The 24156-nt window shown below is 36.4% G+C and overlaps 1 protein-coding gene across 2 annotated transcripts in view; it reads right to left on the reverse strand.

Moving 5' to 3' along the window:
- Positions 1-24156, reverse strand: part of ARHGAP15 (Rho GTPase activating protein 15) — a 319740-nt gene that overhangs the window by 121428 nt on the left and 174156 nt on the right. For both annotated transcript variants that reach the window (XM_052676132.1, XM_052676133.1), the window contains exons 10-11: positions 12876-12998; positions 3985-4083 (exon numbers count right to left, since the gene is read on the reverse strand). In XM_052676132.1, the coding sequence (XP_052532092.1) occupies positions 3985-4083; positions 12876-12998 (222 nt within the window). The remainder of the gene's footprint in view (positions 1-3984; positions 4084-12875; positions 12999-24156) is intronic.

Raw genomic sequence — 24156 nt, forward strand, 5'->3', positions numbered from 1 at the left:
TCTGCTGCCTGCAGTGTCATTTTTAAGGCATTTACTCTGATTTGAGAGCACTAATGTGGATTTGGGAATATAGGGAGACAATGAAGGACGTTTCAAAAGAGAGATGAAAGTTAAATTATATTTCTCTGGAGCATTAGTACTGTATTTCTTTACAAAATCTGAAGTATACTGGATACCCCCAGTAGTTTTAGGATACTGACTGTTTGGGGTGTTCACTTACTGTGTCATTAGACTCACTGACAGATGATCATCCCTGGAAAAGAGTTTCATATCAGGCTACTTTCACACAATAAAACTTTATTGTGAGAAGTACTAGACGGCATTTTGTTTAGCTACAATGCAGACTGGTATTTTTATTTTTTGTACGCGTTCTACTCATGCCTTTCACTAACTTTAAAAAATGCAAAAAAAACAGCCAGGACTTCTAAAGGATCGTGTATAACAAAATAAATAAGAGAATCAAGAAATGACTGGAAATCGTATCTGGCCTGGAAACACCAGAAGTCTTGCAATGGATCCCACCCTTGGCAGGAGCACATGGCACATGGACTCTGTGCAGGGAGGACTGTCGCAGACTCAGCTCTGTGAGCTTGATGCTTCCCACATGACACCTCCTGGTGTCATGCATGTCACCAAGCATGGATTGAAAGGAGCAGGACAACAGATCAGAACAGCTCAGGATCTATCCAAGGTAAGTGTTGGTGGCAAGCAGAATACCCCCCAAAAAACCCACATGGATGCACTGTTCTCTGAAAAACTTTCCCTTCAAACCCCTGAGAAAGCACAAAGTGAAATGATAGAAATCTTTGAGCAGCCACTGTATTTCTTCAACCTGACTGACGCATGGTTCAAAATTATTCCTTTTCCAGATCACATCATATTCTCACCTAATTTTTCTATCAAGGACACTGCATTCAGTGCCAAGGGTCCAACACTCTTTGAGAAAATGCTTTTGGCCATTGTGGCACAGATCTGTACACTTAAGTACTTGGGGCACGAATTTCATCAACATTTGTGAATGCATAAAAGAAAAATGAAGAAAAAAACCATTGTTTTCTTTCTCACTCAAAAAAAAAAAAAAAAAAAAAAAAAGGATAATTAACTTTCCAGTTTACAAAAATGTGTACATATTTAATTGCTATCTGTATTAAACTCCACTACCAGCTCTGCAAGATGGCTGATTGAATAGATAAAGACCCTCTGATTTCCAGTTTTCTTTCAATAAACACAAAAAGAAGCTGAAAAAAAAATGGAATTCACTCTTGAACAAATGCATTCTTGTTGGACAGATAAATATGCATTATGGAGTGAGAAATTTTATACTAGACCTTATAAAGCACCTCTGTCCTGAAGTGGTGAATGAGCAAACAATAGCCTAGGGGACAAACAACCAAAATGTGATCTAAGTTGCAGAAAAAGATCAGAATAATTCCTCTGATTTCAATGTAGATATTCATTTAAAAATAGTGTAACTAAACAGGAAATCTTGCCAACAGTTAATGACACCCTCTACATTTTTAATCTGTGGTGGGAGAATATTAGTACAGTTGGCTATTGTATGTAATCTCATCCACACAGGAACATATACTAATTAATACGGCTTATTCAGATCTTACTTTCTGTGCACAGTGATAATGTTTTAAAAAATCACACACACACACACGAGAAAATCAATAGATAAATAATAATTAAAACTATGAGCTCATAAATAAGAACACAACCATACAGCAAAGTGTGAGTATTTTGTAAGGAACATTTAGGGTTAGTCTCCTAAGATCTTTTTTCCCAGTAATCCTTTACAGTAAATGAAACACACAAGCAACATTTTTGGTACAGTTACATTATGCAGACGATATATTTTCTAAATAGGAAAAAAGCAAATTTGGAGGGGAAAAAAAAAAAAAAAGCAGCTTTCTTTCAACAGCCAATATGCCAGCTGTACTGAGTATTTAGGCCATCTTACTAAGACTATGAAAGTAAACATACAGTTTTCATTAAATGTGCCTTTCCCATAATTGGTACATAAGTATTTCCCATGACTCTGCAGTTGAGTATCTTGGCTGGAGGCGTATCTGGCCATTAAGAGGAGGACTTCAGATCTGTTGAGTTTCAGCCATGCCGGGAGACTTGGCACCTCCACATACTGCTTCCTAATACCAACCCCGGTATAAAATGTCATCAGAAGCTTGCATAAACATTGGACTTAACTTCACATAAATTACTGCTGTCCTGAGATAGTTTATGCCAGAACTTAGTAAAAACAACACTCTGAGTAAATAGAATGTGAGTAAATGCACGCATCTTGATCCAAGAAAATGATAATATAAAAAATTGTATATCAGATAGAAACTCATAAATACAGTGATCAAATTAAAATTTTTATGTCATGCGACACGATTAGCTTTTATGTTCATACACAGTAGACTGAAGTGTGTATGTAAAAGGGATGGACTTCCTCCGTGTTATAGCAAGTTTGAAGGAAACACGTGTACAATAGGATAATACTCAGAAGGATGAATTTGGTGATATTTTCTTCTGTGCATATTTCATACAGACAACAAACATCTAATGAGGTTTCTTGGATTTTTCTATTGCAGTTCATCAGTGCAGAGACCTTTGGCTTTACTTCTCCTGGAGTAGTGATCAGAGACCACAAATCATCCATAAAATATCAAATGCATCTTTTGGAGAACCCATGCTAAGTTTAGAACCAAGCAGTCAATCAGAAATGTTCTACATGGTGTGGCATTTTTATCATGTAATCTCTGCCTTTCTCTGTTGAGTTCTGAATTTCTCCTTACAATTCCTGCACTATTAATAGCCCTTCCTTCATTTCATATATCCCTTTTCTTTGTCTCTCTCCTTTCATCCATCCTCTAGTCTTCCACCAAGAAACCAATACTACCATCTCCCCCTACCGAGCGATCTCCAGTTTGTTAGTCTCTGACTTCCTGCCAATCATTCTGGGAATAGCAATATCCCAGTGCTCTCTTTGCTGTATAATTAAAGCATGAATTTCCCAGAGTTTGAAACTCCAGGGTAGTTTTATTGCACCTTTCACTATAAAATCAGGTAGCAATGATGGAATTAAAATAGCCTTTTCCTTTGTGGTTAAGGGTCTAAATGTCTTTTTATTTATCATTGGCTCTTTTGTTCTGAGACTCCAGTATATAGCAGTGACAATGGGTTCACCCAGTCTTATTCTGAAAATAAATTTTCTATCTTTTGCAAGATATATGTTTCCCCAGATCCTTGGAACAAGTTGTAAACTCGTAACAGATGGTGATGAAGCCTCACATTTTTATACAATACATTTTAAGATTCTGCATCCACCGCATGTACCTTCCAAAGAAAATGACCTTCAGTGAGAGAAGATACAGCCAAAAGGAAGGAAGGAAGGTGATGGTGTTAAGCATATCTTTTTCTACTAAGAAAGTCTCTCTTAATAAATTAATCAAAACTTTAAATGAGCATGAATACTCATTCCATTATCCTTCCAGTATTATTACTTTTTAAAGTAACAAGAAAAACTAGGCTCTTGCACACATTTAAAAAAAATAAAATTTGGTGCTCACACTAGAACAACGTTAATTTTCATTGAATACAATTCAGAACTTACTAAAACATATTGGCATTATGTTCACCAGAGATTTCAGAAAGAAAGTTGCTGACATGTTATCAATTTTTAACATTTGCTTACCTGGAGAAAGACTAAAATAACAACATATTATTTATCAAAGAAGATATAAGGAAGAATAATCACGAATGGGTTTTATTAAGGTCTTATTGCACAAAGAAAATGAAGACATAGGTTGGGCATAGTGCAATCCATAACTGCACCGTAGAACCATCTGCCTGACTACTCTGGACATTTGAGAAGAGTAAGGTTAAACTTTTTAAAGTGTTTTTAAATTACCATTAACAACATAACATTTTCATATTAGCACACAAACAAAATATAGCGTTAAATACTAAGGTACTCACCTCTTTTTTCAACTGCTTTTATACACTGTCTCACAAACTGCGGGACCGTAGAATTCTCATGTTCACATACCAAGTGCAAATGGGAGCCAAAAATTTGATCTACATGTTGAAGGGGAAAACAAACAAACAAACAAACAAACACAAAACACAGAACAATATATTAAGCATATTAGCAGTAGTAGGGTTTTTCTCTTTTCTGAGTTTGCATATCAATTAAAAACTCAAGTATGAAAGGTGGGCAGACAAAGTTGGAAACAAATCCTCTCTGAGTCCTAATGCTCATCAACTTCAGCCCCAGTAACAAAGCTCTCGATGTTTACTTGCAGTAACACTCATAAACCTGAACTGGGCTGAAGCTGAAATTTTCGTGTATACCATGATCTTAATGCTTGCAGGCTGTGGTCTCTGGAATTCGTATGGATGTGTCATAAAGAAGTGAAGTCTATTTTTGAAACAATGCTCCTTAATCCTATTGAATCCAAAATCCTGCATAACAACTAATGATCCAACCTTGACTCTTAAGCCTCTTCCACACGTGGAGTTTCACTCTCATCATAGAGCACCATATGAGTGCAAGGGCTTTATTAATTTCCACTATTAGGACTCAGAATGTAATTTCATCTAACCCTTACAGGATATTTTAATCATCAAATTACCTGTTTGAAACATGCAAGATACTAAATGTCTTTTGATGAGGATGGCATATGTTACACCAAGTTTAACTGGTGACGTGTTGCTTCATTGATATATAAGCATTCGGCCCAATAATGCTATGTTTTCATTTTTATCATGTGAAAGTTTTGATTAACTCAGAGTGTTCATCCTAAAACATAGCTGTATAATCATGTTAAACTCTCCAGATAACTAATTAGCTTCCTCCACCTCATTTCCACTCTATATGTTTGAGAAATTATGAAAAGAGCCATCAGTAATGGGGATGTTGTCAGCTAGAATCAAAATGAATCAAACAGATGAACAGAACTGTTCAATAGGAGCCAGTTAAATGTTCAAACAATAGGCCTATACTACCATCATTTATACAAAAAGACAGTCTCCATATACCATTTCAACAGCATACATTTTGAAAATTGGTGTAGAGGCTTTCGAAAATGTTTTTGAAGACAGTTGAGGGGAGCAAGCACAAGGTTGGGCTCTGTAGGGCACAGCAACCAAGCACGTTCATTCCCAGGGCATCACAAGTGCCTGCAGTCCTCAAGTTCCTGTGGCACCAGGACACTTCTCCATAGACAGTCCCACCATCTTTCACCTTAATCACTTTGAATAGTTCTTCCTCAAAGAAACTCAGCTTTTTCACGATACCATGCCAAGTTCTGTTTGATCATTTTCTGCTTTGGAATGACACTAGCTTCACCTTCCTGTCATTAACCAATGCTATTTCTTACTGAGCACAGATATGGGCAGCTTGACTGCCTTTGCTTCCCAAATACCCCAGAAAAAAAACCAAAAAAAACATCCTGAGAAACAAAACAGGGAAAGCTTTGCAGGAGTTCACCAGAGAAGCTTATTCAGCATACCAATGAGGATGGCATATGCACCAAATGTATCTCCCAGTGCATGTGATCTGCATTTGGGTAGAGTACACCAAAGCCTGAATTTAAGTTAGCTGTAGTTTTGGCTGCAGAAGGAATGCAGGACTGGGTTCACAGAACAACACTGAAGAAGTTTGTGTGCATGTGCGCGTTAAGCATCAGCAAACAGGCTGTTACATGTTTTGGGGTTATGTTTCTGACAAAGCACAGTCTGGTTACATATTCTTCATAAAACATTTATAGCTGCCTTCAGTGGTAATTATATATACAGAGATTTACGATTAAAAAGTACTAGCACTTCCTCCTTTGACATCTTAATTGTGTTTGTTTTTTTCTTTGATATTAGCAGAGACCTGTCAAATTCTTTGCATAAGATGGAATGCTCTTCCATGTAAATCATGTTAAAAAAGAAGTAAAAAACAAATATATTTGTAAACTATTTCGGGAATAAAACAGGCAAGGAGCTGCACTGCGTTTAGATGGGCAGCACTTGAAGAACTGAATGGAAATGAATGCAAAGAAGTTCAGCAATATCTCTGTTATATCCACTTCATAATCGCTTCCAGGATTTTGCAGTTACTCTTTTATTCTTTAATATGAATGCAGAACATTCGCTGTTCCTGGGATGAAATTTTGATAAGTCTGAAAACAGATTTGTAGTTCTCACCTTTTCATCACCCCTTTTCTGGATGTGCGTTCTGTCCCTTCTCCAGCAGATGATTTAATCCCATTTAATCCCATTTCACATGCCCTTCACTATACAGATACAGTCACACTGTACAGTTTTGAAGTACTTGACCTAAGGAGCCATCCAAATATTCTGAATTCTGGGTGCTCCTAAGCCACAGGCACTGTGACTGTATCCAGCCAATGGATTTTTACTGGATCTGTTTCTGTACATAAACATGGAAATTGCAGGAGTTACAACCACCATGTTTACACTCTTAGAGGTCATGGGGATAGCTGGGGAAATCTCACTTTATATTTGCTTGTGCAGCACTTTAAATACAAGGCATTATCTGAATGGCAAGTTATTAATTTTTGTACAATAGATTGATGTGTAAGTAAGGTATAAATATTTGTTTCTTATTCTTTTTATAAGTATGTATATTCAAATATAGTTTGAGGAGAAACTATCCAGAACATTTTTTCAAAGAACAGAAACTGCTCCCAAAGGGATAAAGGAAGCAAAAAAACCCTTGTTTGATTTATTTGTGATGAAGTCCTTCAAATCTTCATTTTTTATGACTTGAAAAAAAAAACCAAAAAGATGTACACAACACTTCTAACCTCCTGTTATGACAGTTTATGTTTCCTATCCAGCTTATTTAACTCAAATGCCTGGGAAATAGACACAATTACCACCTTATGGAATGCTACTTAACTTTAAATGCTCCCTTCTGAATAGAAATCCACTTTATCTTCTCAGAGTTATTCCAGTTTCTCAGGAATTATTTCCTCTATAGGCTCCTGAAACGCTCTTGTTTCATCATTTAAAAATTTCAACTAACAATTGTTCAGAAATATCTTTTATTAGAACAAAGGCAATTCCCATACAGTGGATTCTGTTCACAAGAGCTTGTACAAAGGAGCTGCATACTATGCCCATATACAGCTTTAATCATTCACTCTTTCAGCTGTTATCAATTTAAAACCAATGAAACTCCCACACTGAGTCCATTTGAGCAGTCAATTTTAATATCTTGGGGCATCTGTAGTTATTCTGAATTGGCTGCAAAAGCAGAACTAACAAGTTAAGCTCTAACCATAAGTCTACATCAGGCTGGTAAACCATACATCAAACACAGACAGTTAGTCAATACTGTAGTATGAAAAAACAACAAGCATTTTTAAGAAGAGCAATATATTCACAATAAGTTTGGTGGTATGGTTTACATTACGCATCCCTTGTATCTGTGCATTCAACCTCCTACTCAGAACGGTAGGGTGTGTGACAGCTTTGCACACAGATATAAAATGAGACACCAGAGAGGAGGGAACGGACATTCACAAGTTGTACAATATAAAATGAAGATTACAGCTGCAATGAATTGTTTGTTCTGGGGAGCTTCAAGTTCTCCTCAGCCTGACAGAGTTGCTGTTTTTGAGCAGCTTTCACAAGCTGCAGCAAAGCCACTAATCCTGAGCTGCAGAATCCCAGCCTAGGAGAGACAATACTTCTGGAAAAGAAACAATTAAAACAAAATCGCAAAAGCCACATCCTCACTGAGAATGTCATTGTTTAACTGCTTTTTGGTGTACATGGTTGAGATGCGGCCACGCTGGGAAGGAACTCATATTTCAGTACTTTTTATGAGGGGAAAAAAAAAAAAGAGTAGAGAATTGCTAACATCTCAAATTCTCAGACAGAATCTCAAATTCTGACACAACAGAAGGTGTAATGGTATCATGACCTCTTTTTTTTTTTTTTTTTTTTACAAACATGAATTATATCTATGTAATATAGTTAATTGCATTTCAGAAGCAAATACTTGCAGAGTGAACTCCACATCCGGAAAGAGGTATGAGCAGAGAAGGGGACAGGACAGTAAGCACCATAGCAATTAATTTTTTGGAAGAAGAATGGAAGTGGTCCAAAGAACCACATTCTGATAGGTAACTTCTGGATGCTCTAAGAGTAGAGTGAGAATACCAAGTCAGATATTAAAATCATGCTCTTCACTGACTGGACTCCAAGTAACACCGCGATGCTTACACAATAAGTGGGCCAGGTTCTCAGCTGACTGAAGTCAGCAAGGTTTTCAACAGAGCTCCTCTGATTTATGCTAGCTGGGATTCTTGCCAGTCCTTTTAACATGGAGATTTACTATATACCGTTGATCTGTGGTGGTCATCAATTAAATAAAAATTACATTTGTGAGCAGTTACTATTAAGTGGCATATGAGCTAGAAGATTTGTTTTACTTTCTCAGGAAAAAAAAAAAAAAAAAAAAAAGAAGGAAAAATAGAGAGTACTGTAGACACCAGTCTCTTTTAAGAAATTATGGTGTATTATTGGAGACAAGAGTTCATTTAAATTCAAAGAGTGTGAGGCTGCTGTACTTCTTCTTCAAGCAGGTCTCAAAAATGAGATACTTTTAAATTATGTGAATGATTTCTGATCATTATGTCATGATTAGAGTAGCGTCAATGGAAATATCACTTTGCCCAGTGTTTGGCCATCCAGTGGGTTTCAAAAAATATCATAAAGTCTATGTGGTGGTCAAAGAGAGAAATATCCTTGTGACACACCCTCCATAGATCAAAAGAAATATGTCCTAACTTTTCCGAAGTTATTATGGGCACCAAATCAATTGCTATTTTTTTTTTTTTTTTAACCCAGAGGAATTACAGAACACATCAAAAAGGAAATCTTAATCTCTACATTTGGACTTCTCATGAGCATTACATTCATTACATTGAATTACTCCAAGGTCCGTTGAGACAATTATGACGTTTTCCCTTGTCTGGAAATGAAATAACTGTTGATCTTCACACTGCTATCTGCACAACCACCAACATATGCTCAGCCTTGTTCTGTAGGCGATCAAGCCAAATCACAACTAGTTCCTTTCACCAGCAATTGAATGACTTTTAGATTCATCTTGAAGGATTTGTAACCATTCCAATTTTCACGTTGTTTTGGTTTTGGGGTTTTCTGTTTTTTTGTGGTTTTTTTTTCTTTAACTTAGAAAATTAGTTCTATAAACTTCCTTCATTATATACACTTGGAAATAAAAAGTCAACAACAACAACAGCAAAACTCTAGGTGAGTTTCTTGCCATCTGCATTGTTCTCATTTCCCATAGCATCATTTATGAGTTGTTAGCAATGTTTTCATTTAATTATCTATTTATCATTTAGTGCATTTTGTGATAATCTATTGCCAGGACAACTACCATAGCTTTAAAGTCACCATTTCATAGAAGTTTTTTCTTTTTCTGTTGAACTAAAGAGGCTCAGAAATCAGGAAGTTAGCTGGCCAATATCAAGTTGAAGGTTGGCAATTCATTTGGGATAATATTAAATCATGACAATGCTCAAACATAAAGATCAAAGTTCAATTATAGACTATAAAGAAGTTCTAAAAGAGAAGATTTATATATTATTTTTCTAGCATATTAGTGCAGATTCTGTAAATTCTGAGAATATTTCAATCCCAAGGAACTGAGAACCTCTGACCTAGCATATAAATTTGAACACAGCTATTCTTGAAATAACATTGTTAAAATGGCAGGCATGGAACATGCCTCTTCTTATTTCTAGCTTCGTGTGCATGTAGATTCACACAAACATGGTGTGCATCTAGGCCCCTTACATGGTACACAAAAATACTGCATTACACATCGCCTCAAAAATGATTCAAAATTCCTCCATACCAAATAAATTTTGTGCGAGCATGAACTCTGAGGACTGGCAATCTTCATTAGAGGACTCACTGGAGCATGAAAAGCCCCATGTACCAACCCACTGCAACAAATTGAGCCAGTGTGCTCTTCACATATGGGCTTCTCATAGGCAAAAAAGTAGCATAACAACCAAACAACTAACATTTACACGTTGCTCACATTCTCTTATTTGATTATCATCCACCTATTTCTTATTCTAAAGAATAAATACCCACTATATTCACTACAGATATTTGCTACATCGTACAAGAACAAAGTTTTGTTAAGAGTTAAATGACAATCACATAATTCCTAGATTTTCTGATAATAGTGTTGGCAGAACAAAGTACCCCAGGAGATCAAACTGCTATTTAATTTTGAAGCCTGTATTCCCAAATTTGGTTAATACAGAGAAATGTGTCGAGTCTTCTGGCCAAGTGTGTACACATCAGTGACTAACAGCTCGCAGAACTGTGTTTAAGTGAACTTACCACCTTAAAATGTATTTACTCATGACTATAATTTACGTGTTAAATTTATTGGAGTTTTGGTTCCAACGTGACATACAATGTAAAAAATCAATATAGATTTGAGAGCTTTATAGTGCCCTTGGCAAATATGAATAGCACTTGATGAAAAGTGAAGGTTTTCACATCACCTACAGTGCCACTGCTTTAGAGTAATTAACACCACACGCTTCATAGATATTTATATCAATTCTTCGCTAGCACACAGAACAGCTCTTTGTCAGAAATTTGGTACCGAGATGTCCTGCAAGGCTTTAGACACACTTTTATTATGAGCCCCTATTTTAAGGGATTTGCAATTCTGACAGAAGCATTTCCCTATGGGATAAAAGTTAGTATGAGTGTTCTCAGAGCTAGAGGAATTTCTTCTTGTAAAAATTCATTAACAGTTTTTCCCCTAAGAAACAAGCAAACAGTTTTGAGAGGCATCTGCAGCCATTTCATTCACCTTTAGAAAAAAATAAGTAGATGCACCTTAAAACACTAAATTTGGCAATCTTCTCATTTTTTCATTTGCTGTTTGCATTTTGTGATTTAAAAATATTCTAATGTGAATCTAAAAATTAACATTTTAAAGTAGTCTGCGTATAAACACTGCAACTGCATTTTCATAACATTTTAACAGATTAAGGGATAAACTCTGGTGAAGACAATGGAGGAACCTTATCGAATGTGCATTTCACATAGACTTACCATAGACTGGAATTAAGCTGTGCTAACGAATCCTGCCTCATTTGCATGGCCAAAACCTAATCCTAATGAAACCGCATAGTATATAACTAACATGTTTTCTTTATGGCAACATTATTTCAGTTATAAAACCGTGCCAAGTACCGATTCTGAGTTACTGTGCCCCAAATCATACATCTTGGATTTCCATGGAAGATTATCTCAGGTAGAACCAACCTATGTTTATGAATCAAGAGCTTAACACATGTGTAGCCAAAACCAAATGCATCCGGCTTTCCTAGACAGATATATTAGGGGATGGATTTGAGTTATGCTAATGAATCTGGATTTGTTAGCAGGGATCACATCTGATCCCTATGTAACACTGCAGGAGATTCATCAGACACACTTTATTAAACTTAAAAAAAAAAGAAGAAGAAAAAAAAAAGACACCCTTAAATCCAGAAATTAAAAGACTATACATTTCTACTCTATTACTATCATAACTGAAACAAACTAATGGGATGCATTCAAATCCCATCCTCAACCCACAGAGTACTTCAAAGAGGAAATACCCTCTGAAATCAGACGTTACAATTGTTTAAAGACAGATCCTGAAAGCTGAGCATACTCACACCCATGTGTTTGTATCTATGGCATTTTTAAAGCATCTGTGGAAGTTAGAAGCAAAAGCCCACTATTACAGCATATAATGGCTTTAGGCACTGAAGACTTCTTTAGAGGAAGAAACACCTTGCTGAACATTTTTCCACATATCTAATATGTACAAACTTAATTCACAAAGCCCCCTCTTTCTCTTCCAACAAGGGGCCCAGCCAGAATTTAACTCTTGGGATTTTTCAGCTTGTGCTGGCTGGGGTCAGTCTCTTGGCTCAGGACAGACCAGTTTCACACACACCAGCAACACCCCTTGCCATTTTTGACACACCACTGGAAAACTCACACTCTAGAGACTGACAGGGGCTGCTGGCAAAATGCCTTTTTCCTGTCAATTTGCATGTGCAGTTGTGGGTTTCACACATAATAATTTGGGAGTGCGTAAATTTTTAAAGCATTACTCCAGACAACATTCGAAAGCATGGCTTTGCTTGATTATTAGTGGTCAGCATGCTACTGCCTTCAAGTGAACTACCAACTTCTAGGGAGAATACTTCATGAATGATCTCGCAAACACTTTTTGTCCAAGCAACCATTTTTTAAGGATATGTGAAAGTGACGTCTGACCAAAGTGAGGCAGGAGAAGATCTCTGATTCAAAGCATTTATTATTCACTGGCAACAATTTTAAGTTGTTAAAAATGCATTTTGTTGGCAAGTTAGAAAAATAATGAGAATAGAGCAGGAAGCATTACAGCCTACCCTAGAAAAGAAATTAGCCAGCACAGCATCTGAACTTTCTAAATAGCAAGCTATACCAGCACCCATTTCCTAAAAAGAAATGGAGTTCTGCAGCACACTGTTTGGCATGGTGCATGTTGAGTGACTATGTTAGGTGAACAGGCTTCTACCAAAAGCAAAGGAAAGCAGAAAAAAACTGAGTATTACATTTAAATATTAAGCACAGATATATGTAACCAAATACTGATTTTTTCACTATATTTCAGCAGTGCAAATTTTCTGAGAAACATCAACAAAACCATTTGTTCAATACACATATGCCTTTAGCTAAGAGTGAAAGAAGCAAATTCATTAGTAAATTTTTACTTTCAATTCCAAAAATTATAAAGGAGAACACACCTTTAATCAGCCCTTTTTCTTGCAATGTTTTCAAGGATGGTCTTCGGGAGATAAACTTCTTTAATCTGCTTTTAACTCGGTTTCTGTCATTTGAGTCTGAAGCACTGTAGTTCAGCCTGAAAACTAAAGGAAAACAAAAGAAAAAGCCTCAGTGAAATTTTATTTATAAAGTATTAATAATAACAGTTTGTTCAAATATTCTTGGAAAGTAATGGCCAAAACCACCCCAGTAAAGTCATGCGGTAGGTCAGCAGTGTAGCTGGTTGGACAGTACAGAGAATCTGATTAATACTTTTCTGAATAAACATAACAAGTTCACTCTGCTGGTTAGTTACAGAGCTGTGTTTTTTATTGCCTATAAGTATTTGGATGGCTACCAGTTTACTCATGAAATGTTCAGGAATTCCACAAGTTTCACATGGATGATTTTTCGACTAAAAGTCCGGACTGAAAGTGTGTTATGCACTATTAGCTCCATGCTGCTTGCAAAGAGAAAGGATGGATGGTTACACCACTAGCAAAGGACTGAGTTCTCTTGCCAAGATGGATTAAGCGTTATATATATATTTAATGCAGTTATAGAAATCATGGCTGTATGCCATGAAATGTGTGCAAGATGCATTAATTTATGGAAAGAAAAGTATTCCTGTCCTAATGATTATATTTTATTATATTTAGGCATTTACCAAACTGAGAAACATTTTGAGCTCAATTTATTCCTGCTCTGTGTCAAAAAGACATAGAACCCAGCTGCAGAAAATCCCCTGGAGGAAGTTTCAAAGGCATAAATTTAACTTCTTCTCTGCTGAGGTGCTTACAGGGCACCATCATAGCTATGAAAATAGGCAGTATTAGCAGCAAGAAGAAATTTTGCTCATTGCTGGATGCTCCAGAAGAAACAGAGAAGCCACAGGAAGATGTTTTCCAAAGGTTTCCCTGAACAAGAAGATTTTTAGAAATTTCTGACAAACCACCTGAGCCTCAGGACTCTTGTCTGACCTTTGTCTTGGTCTCTCTTGCCCTTGACAGAAATAAACAAACAAACAAATAGACAGATATATTAAAAATCTATCAAAGCAGAGATTCTCCACAAGTTAATCTTGCAGGATTTGATCTGTTTTCCCTTTCTGTAGAACTTCCAAGAAGCTCAGGTGAACCTCATGAGGTTCTACAAATCCAAATGCAAGATTTTGCACCTGGGTAAAGACAACCCTTACTACCAATACAAGTTAGGGGGTGAAAGAATTGAGCACAGCCCTGCTGAAAAAGACCTGGGAGGATACTGGTGGATGGGAAGCTGGACATAAACCAGCAATGTGCCCTCACAGCCCAGAAAGCCATACATATCCTGGGCTATATCAAAAGGAGCGTGGCCAGCAGGGCAAGGGAGGTGATCCTGCTCCTTTACTTTGTGCTGTGAGACCTCACCTGGAGCACTGCATCCAGATGTGGAGTCCTCAGTACAGGAGAGACACAGACCTGTTGGAGCATCTCCAGAAGAGGGCCACAAAAATGGTGCAAGGGTTGGAACACCTCTCCTGTGAGGACAGGCAGAGAGAGCTGGGGGGGGGCTGTGCAGCCTGGAGAAAAGAAGGCTGGGAGGTCTCTTCCAACTCTGAGAATTCTGTGACTCTAAGGACCCCAAATAACATTCCCTGCCCAGAGCAGATCTCCTCTACAATGCAATGATCTTCAGATGGAAGATTCAGGGAAGAGGTTTACAGAAAGCAAATTATAATCAAAATTATTGGGCTATTTTATAGTAAGAAGTTTTGCATTAGGTATAAACAGAACCGGAATGTTTAAAGGTACACAAGTCTAAAACAATGGCAAGCTAAAATAACTGGTTAAGCGATGATAATAACCCTGGAATATTGTGGTTTACATTACAAATCTGATTTTAACAGCCAAACTTATAAAATGGTTTATGCTTTGCTGTTGTCAAGGGAGAAAAACTTGCCAAATTGTTCATTTTAAGTAAATAGAACATAGCCAATTAAGGAAAGCAATATTTAAACACATGCCTATGATGATCAGAGCATAGTTTGCTCCTGATTTCACTACTGATTTTAACAGAAGAGTGCTCCATTTTCCCACAGCACTAAAATGACCCCACACATACTTCCACAAACTAGTAATCGCACAGGACAAATAAAAGGACACTTTACTGGAAAATACACAGCTTGGTACAATAATCCATCACTTATGAAAAATAGAATTCACATTTATTTAATGGAGCATTCTTGGAGCGATGTATCATAGAATATAAAGATTAGCATTCAATTGATGGCTGGTGCTTTTTTAACATTATAGTTGAGGACTTTTTGTTCAAAATTGAGCAATCCTTGGCAGGGACAAGCTAAAATTCCAAGTCACTTGGCCATGCTATAAAAAGAACAACAAATGGATGTTTCTAATTCTGCATCTTAATGGTACTTTGAAACAGTGAAGTGAATTGTACTTAGTTTCGGGACTCTCTTGTTGCTTCGGGTCATTCTGTCCACAGCAATTCATACATAGATTTGGTTTTTCTTGACTTACAGTATGAAGCTTACCAATTGCAGGACTGAAAATAGCTCAGGAGTGACTTTAGATGCTTGCCACATTTCACATTCTGCAGGACTCTGGAAAGCTTTATGCCCACTTTAAGTACATTCTTAGCTCTAAATGTGCACAGAATTTATTAGAGATTGTAACTGAAGTGAATATGATAATTCTGCAAACAGCAAGATAGAGTAAGCTAGGATTTGATAACAGGGTAAAGATTTCTCTGCTTAGAAAGATGCATTAACGCAGCCAGAATCTTCATACCTTAAACAGCAATTATGGTGTTAAAACTACATCTAGAGGTAGGAATAATTATTGTCATGGATGTTTTGCATTTTATAGGTTGGGTGGTATAGAACATAGCTAAAAACAGCAGCAAAGCCAATTTTGATGAATTTCTCATTTTATTCTATTAAGTATGACTCACCAGAGGGAAACTCCAAATCTCCCAGAAATTCAAGGGTTTAGATAGCATGTTCCAAACCAAGTTTAGCCAGAAATATTCTTGTCAAGATCTCATTTAGAAATAACCCTTCTCTTGCCAAACCATTCTTCTCACATTATCATTAAAATGACTTTGCTATCATATTTGGAAATAGAAAGAGGGCCAAATGCAATTCCAAGAGAGGGAGAAAAAAAAAAATCAGAAAACTGAAAAACCACTATATATATATAAATATATGTATATATATATAGTGGCTTTTTATATATATATATACATATATAGTTTGTACTACCTTCTTTTTAAAATTTCATGTTGTGGATTTGGACAGAAGACTCCTCCATGAAAGAAAGCTGATTAGCTTCAGGCAATGCAAAAAAGTGGAAAGCAGTTCAGCAAAGTATTTGAAGAAAAACAAGACACTTAAGGTTCTAAGCATAGAATAATAGAAAATAAATGTAATACTTGTTCTCAAATCCAGGCATAAACTGCCCAGCTGTGCCATTTGATTCTTTGCACTAAATAAACTGATATCCTCCATTTCTGGAGCTACTTGCATCGACACAAGTGCCTCGAATCCAACACAGAACAGAAGCATAATTCCCCTACGTTTACATGACTCTTTTAAGTATTTTTGTATCTATGTTACTAATAATGTTCAAGGGATATAGAGAAACTACAGGAGATGGGGCATTTTTACAGTAGACATAGGGGGAAACCCAACAGGGAACACAATATTATGCTAACTTCTTTCTGCTGGAAGTGGGTGCAGGATACTCCAACACAGAAGCAAAAGCATACCTGGAGCACAGCTTGGAATTACACAAGCTTGCATTTGGATTGGAATAAACTGGGTCCCCTCAGGCATAAAATAAATAAATAAATAAATATGTTTTTAATGATTTTGGTCACTCTATTAGGGAGGTATTTATTTATTCTGCAGGTATTAAAAGATAAATGAAAAAAAAAAGAAAGCAAGTTCCTTTCCTCAGGCAATTTACTATCTGCTCTAGAATTAAAGTACATTAAATCATAAAGCTTACCACATTAGAGAAGTGTAATACAGAACTGGTAAAAAAAGAAAATAGTATAAGCAGAGCATTAGGCATAAAAGAAAGAACTTATTTGTGGCTCTTGATGTTAAATAGCATTGTAAGAACACTGACTGAATTAGGAAGGATAACTAGAGGCTAAATTCTCTGCAAAAGAATATTAAATCAAGATAAAAACTGACCTGTCTTTTGGGGGGCCTATATAAATCCTCTGAATACTTATTCAACTCCAAAAATCTAGCCTTAATATTCCCAATAATATATATAGCTTTTACACAAGAAGACAGGCGGAAGGAAAGAATTAATGCATTGCTCATAAATCACACCATTTTGCAAAAACAGCACTATCAGAGTCAGTGGAACTTTTGAGATTTACAGATGAAGGATTGTGTGACATATCTGAATGCACTAAATGTCTATATGATGCAATGATCAGAAACATATTATCGCTTCAGTAGGCTGAAGCAATAGCTAACATATTTGCAAGGTGAAGTTGTGAAAGCCTTTCTTTAGGATTTTGGCATGGGCTGAAAGGTACAGAGAGGGCTCTAGCCCTTTATGGGGAAAGTTTATTTAAGTGTATGTTAAGTGATTATTTTCTATGAATATAGTAGAAAAGTTGTCTCAGGGGCAGAAGGGTTGTACCTAGACAGTGGATGTCTAGCAGACTCTTTCCTGGGTGAGGCATTCATGGCTAATCTTGAATAATTCAGAATATAAAATATTAAAATATCTCCTAAACAGCTCCATATCTTACTGGATTTTCTAATGACACGTAACATTATCTCACACTCCTTGCAATGACTTTCCTTTCACAAGTAATTTACAAAACATTTATACTAAATCACAAGGGTTTACCTATGATTAATTCCTGCCAGGTACAGTATATCTGAACACTTCCAACGTGTTGAAGGCATTGGTTTTTGAAGAACTATCCATTAATGACTTTCTGAACTGTGACAATGGATATTGACAGTACTTGTCAGACTAAAGCACTATTGATTGTCTCACATCATGTGTATAGAAAAACCAATTTCTTTCAAGTACCTCTTCCTAACTGAAATACATTATGATGATGTCTATCTGTTTATTAGAACACCCAAAACTATTGCGTGTAATTCATTTGGATGGAAAGGATTGAAGAGTTGCAGTCAGGGTGGATAAGACATGATGAAATTCAGTTTTATATTAGAAGTAATTCACTTCAATTGGTCTTTTTCTACAGGTGAGAACTAATTTGGACTGTGCACAATTTATTTTAATACACTCGATGACTTAGTTCTTAGAAATGGAGATGTAGTCAACACCCATAGTTAGGATTTAATAGCTGTTTTCCTAAGGAACAGTAAAAGGAACAAGCTTGACCATTCAAAATCCAGAATACCCTGATTAAAACCTAAATACAATTACCTTACATATATAAAATGATCCAGATGTGAAGTGGCTTATCTGTGAGCTCACAGCTCAAACTACTAATTTTTCTAAATTCTTTACATGGTCACATGCAGCCCTCATCAACATCTTGCAGGACTGAATCAAAGCTAAGATGGTAGAATGAGAGGAAGAGCTAGGTCTCTGCAACATCAGATAGTGAAAGGCTTACAGCACTAATATCACATATGTGCAAATGTATTAACTGAAAGCAGTTAATTATTTAACTTCAAGGAAATGAAATGCTTAATTGCTGAAAGTGTCTCGTCCTTCTCAAGAATTATATCAGTAACCTGCAGAGGCGTATGACTATGCCTACATTCCAGAAGACGCTGTAATTTAAGAATATACAATGACTTGGGGCTTTAACTTTTATTGGATTTCACTGGAACTCAGAATTCCACATTTTATCCTATCTTCTTGGCCTGCAGCAGAGGCAAAACTACTGCTTGTCCTTTAGAGGAGGAGCAACACGCATTATTGCCTGAATAAATGACCACTGTTTCAGCCAGCACCGAAGTTTTGGGAGTGAGAAAATCAAGTCACTTCTTGCTGCCTCCCCTTTGTGATCCTCTGAGATAGAGTCAATAAATCCTGTTCTCTAGGGATAAAGAATTCACTTCACCTACTTTGTTGAGCTAAAGACTTTTGTCAATCATCTTTTTTTTTTTTTTTTAATCCCTTTGGGAAGTTCCCAGGCAGGTCTCACGAGTTCTCCCCACACTATAATTACTATATCCTTTTTTCAAAAGAGCAAAATGAGAGACAAAAACATGGTCTGCTTAGAGGCATTACACAAATGATCGGTGGGGAAAATACAGAAATCAGGCATTACCCCTAATCCCTATGTTTATGATAAGCTTTAAAATTACAGGTTTTGTGACTGCACAGGGTAGATTCAAGAACTGTGGCATCAGATGACAGACTGGCTATCACTTACTGGGAGATGCTAGGAAAATTTTGTTTTCATGGGCACCAAAGGACACAGAGTCATTCAAGTTTATGGTCTTAAAACACGTTATTTGCCACAGCAACTATATCTGCATTTGCAAATGTTTATGAAGCACACTTAGAAATAAACAATAGGAAAAAGAAAACAGTGATTATATAGTGCAAATAATTTTGCTGTAATATGACAGCCTAACAACTTAAGTGCTCGGTATTGTCATTACACTTTGTGAAATTTGTGTGCATTAGCAGTAAAGATTCAATAAAATGACTGTATAACTCATATTTTGCATCACGCTCTGATGCATATAAACTTTTTTAAAATTTGGTCTCTCGCTAATAATAAATGGAAATAAATGAATAGTGTGTATAAAAATATCATTGCACATTTACATTGTGAAACAAAATGGTACTCCCTATGCAGATTTTCTTAATGGCATTTGTAGCATAAATATTTAGAAAAGTAAGAAAATATTTCTGTGCATGCCCTGGATTAATAAAGGAAGATCATACCAGACTAAACTGATGTCAGTCTTCAACAAAATAACTGTGAGTTTTTTGTTTGTCTGTAACCTTGTGTTTGTTTGTTTGTTTTCATAAAAGAGAAATTCAATAAACAAAATCTATCTGGACTTCAGTTGTGATGCCAAATGGGAAATTATCAGTTAAACTGGAGAAGATGGAGAGAACTACAACGCTAATAGTGAAATGACTCAGAAAGACACACGATACTATTGCAAGTGCTTACATATTCTTGGAATTGATCTTTGTTTTTTGATTAATAATTTCAATATAAAAAGTAGGAGCATTCAAAAGTATTTGTGGGTAAGTCAGTACTTGGAAGCAGCATCAGTTCAGAGGTGAATCAGGACATCAGACAGTCTTAGTGACCTTATAATGGGAAGCTGAAGAAATACATTAGATCTAAAAGTAGCCAGTGCCAAAGAGGTAGACAAAATATTTCTGTTGAGAACTTGAAACTCTGCTATTAGAAACATGAAAACAAGTGAGACACCTGGGTAGATTATTTGGTTATAAGTTCACTGATCTATTTGTGAATAGTGGCCATAAATGGAATAATAGAATCCTGAAAGTTAAAAAGCTATCTAAGATCCAGTTCAATCTCAACTCACTCCCACCATGCCCACTAAGCACGTCCCTCAGTGCCACATCTCCATGGTACTTCAACACCTCCAGGAATGGTGACTCCATCACTTCCCTGGGCAGTCTGTGCCAATACCTCACCACTCTTTCAGAAAATAATTTATTTCCAAATATCCAATTCTTTGCTTCCTAACATTCAAGCAGCAAGAGAAACAAACTCTCTGCTTGAGGCCCTGGTGAACTTCCACCTTGGAGGCTGTCGTACATGAAACAGATATTCAAGTCATACAAAGCACAGGCAATGCTGTGGGATTCACCAGCGGAAAGAGCTGAAAGAGGATGAAGATTTTGGCTAGAAAATGTCTGTGAAGGGCTGTGATTGTTCTCTATGAATTTCTTTGTGGGGGTAGAAGAGGAGCAGGAGAGAACAGGACACCAGGGAGGGAGAAGAGCTGTTTAAACTGAAGAACAATGTTGGCACAAGAATAGATGAGTATAAACTGGCCCTAATATGAAGTTCTAAAACGGCCTTTCAAAGAATCCATGGTGGTAAATAAAACTAAAAGAATTTAAGATGAAACTTAATAAATTTATGAAAAGAGAGACAGAGCATGGTACCTTATGACAGGAAGAACTGGACTAGATCACCCAGGACACAACAATTCTTTCTTCATACAATTTTTTTTTTTGTATTGTCACACCATTAGAAATGCTATTAACCACACTTACTTGAATATAAAAACCACAATGTCAGAAATCAATGAGCTTGCTTTATTCGTACAGTATGACCAGTTTATGTTCATCTAATGTAAAACATGTGGGACTTGGATGGAAGCTGCTGCAGCATACAGAGTCAGGCTGCTCAGCCTCTAAGAAGAGAGAGTGCTCTCACCAAGCCCGTGCCAAGGATTAGGATTCCTGACACAGCCAATTTGCAAGAAGTGGCTGCAGTCCTATATTGTTATACAGTCCTCATGCATAGGGGAGTATAGTTTCATAGGACCACAGACTGCTACGGATACATTTATTCTTGAGCATCCTTTGGTAACCACTTTTTTTCAGGTAATGAGTCATCCTGTTACAGATGGTTACAGTGTCAAAAGGCAGGAGAGTGACAGGCTTTTTGAAGTCCCCTTTGCAGAGCACTGCTAAACTTCCCAGGAAAATACCCAATAACTCAGATTACCTAACATGTAGGACGTGAATAGCAGCCCTGAACTTCACTACCTGGGTGGCTCAGTGCTACTCACTTCCAGCTTTTTCAGCCACAGAATCTCATCCAACTCTTTTACAAAATGCAATAGTTTCAGAGAAAAAAAAGAATGGTAGCATTTGATTTAATGACTTCTGAAGTTGACACACATAATATAAAAATATTATTTAAGCAGACTTCCCAAAAGAAAACAAACATACGATTAAAGGTTGAGGAAGACAGAGCAAGGAACTGAAGATTATTTCCAGATCAAGTTGAAAAGTAATTTACAACAAGCAATGCATTTAGGTACTTATTTTTTGTTTTGTTTTGTTTTTAGAAGACAAAGTCCTGTTTTTCTTCTATTCAGGAATATTAGCCAGTAACTTCCAAGTCTTTAAGCTTACCTCCCAACTGAGTTAGTATGAAAAAACCTTTTCAACCTTTCTCATGTAATGTGAATAGTCATCATTAGCATTAAATTGCTCAGTCAAAAGGACAAGTAAGTTATAGGGTTCTTTTCTCTACAAGGAGAGAGCTTTATACTGAAAGAAAACCCTTCTGAGTTGCTGGGTACTGCCAGTCATGTGTGCCCTTTTAGCTTCAAAATCTATGTATAATTCTACCTTATGCTTTGGAAAACAAACTAATTATCTGTAAGGAACAAGGAAAACTTGCATTGCTGTATTTATATCACCCTTGTTAAGAGTCACGCAGATTATTCATATATTTAAATTTAGAAACACACTGATACTTTGCTGTATATTTTTTTCAGATCTGATCTAAGGGATCTCTGCAGAAAGAATATCATAACAAAGAATTTCCGTTTTATGGAGACTCTCATCAATTATATTTTATACTTCTACATTCTAAAAAATACCATATTTTAAAATTTAATTATATTCCCACTACACACAACCTCCAATTATATTCATAACTTAATATTTTTGACCCATTATGAACTTCTACTGCTTCTCAACCAGTAAAGGATAGATTTAATTTATAGTGTGTAGATTATGACAACCAACATGTTAAAATTGTTATTTTCAGTGAGAAGTGGTAGCAACCCTCATTTGCTGTTTCAAATCATAAGTTCCTGTATATTTTTATCTTCTAGTATAGCAAATATAGTATGTGCTACTGACTGTAGAAGAAAAACTCATGAAGGAAAAAAGCATAAAAATTACCTTTAAAGTAATCAAAGAATCTAGTCAAGGATTCAAAATCCATTTGCTATACTCTGTGTATACATCCACTCTATCAAGTTACCCCTACCTCAATTAAATCATTAGAAGAAATATAACAGAAGAAAATGATTACCTAGGAGCCAATTTTTTTTTTTTTTTTTTTTTTTTTTCAAACAGAATGATCAAATGAATTAAGAATCTTGTTTACTTCTTACCTCACTACTACTCTCTTGTAGAAATTCCCAACACTTACATGAACACAAATGTAAAACTTGGACCAAGTGAACTTAACTTCATTTTATGTTTCCAGATAAATGATTTCTATATGTTAAAGCAGAACTGATCTTCAAATTTTTTGGCTTGCACTGTAGTGTCAGAGTTGCATGGGAAAGATATCCATTAGATGTTCTTAAGGATCTCCATAAAATAAACATGAGAACAGAAAGCAAATCCAATGGAGAGGATTATAGCTTTTGTGTGAACCTGTCACGTAGAGTCTACGGGGTATTCTACGGGGTATTTTTGCTTGTTTTTCCCATTGACTATATGAATTTTCTAACAAAGATCAGCTAATAAAAGGCTACAGTTCTATTCTGTCACATTTATAGAAAATGTATATTGCCCTCTCTCTTTCTTATGCCACTGGCACCGGCCAAGGTGTACAGCGATCCTGGAATAATTCTGGCTTTCTAGATCATGCACTCAGTGTCTCCTAACAATGGCAGCTGCAGTTTGATGATTCACTGCCATCACAGTCAGATGGAGAGCAAAGATTTGGGTTGGTGTAGATCAGACCAGAGTCCAAAGAGGGCACACAGATGTGGTTAGCAGAAGGCATGAGTGACTGGGACCCCAGAGATGAGCATCTCCTCTACTGCTAGTAAAGGGCTTTGCTGAAGCAGGCAGTTGGGACCCCAGCTCTGCCTGCCCCTTGCATAGGTACTCAGAGAACAGACCTTCAGAGACACAGAAGGGCATCCAGTGACATTTTTTCAGTAGTTCATTCAGTCTTCAGAACAGCTGTGCTGGAACATTTGTCTGGACAGGCAAATGATTGCTATATATCACAATTTTTTCCTGAAATAAAATCAGGCCAGTCATCATAACACTGAGACACTTCAATCAGCTGCATATGGGGTTTTCATGGGTGCACTGACCCTTGCTTTGACTAGCCATGGTTAAAACTTGGATAAAAGAGATACACCAAAAGACTGTTTTAGCTTTAAAATTAATGTTCCAGCTGACAAACTGCACAGGGACTTAACCTACTTTGGAACATATTTAATAGCATAATTTAGTATCTAAAAAGAAAAGCAAAATAACTAATGATGGACAAATTTAGAGGTCGAATCTAGTTCAGATAAACATTCAAGAGTTC

Source organism: Tympanuchus pallidicinctus, unplaced genomic scaffold, assembly GCF_026119805.1.
Source record: "Tympanuchus pallidicinctus isolate F22 unplaced genomic scaffold, pur_lepc_1.0 scaffold15, whole genome shotgun sequence".
NCBI lineage: Eukaryota > Metazoa > Chordata > Aves > Galliformes > Phasianidae > Tympanuchus > Tympanuchus pallidicinctus.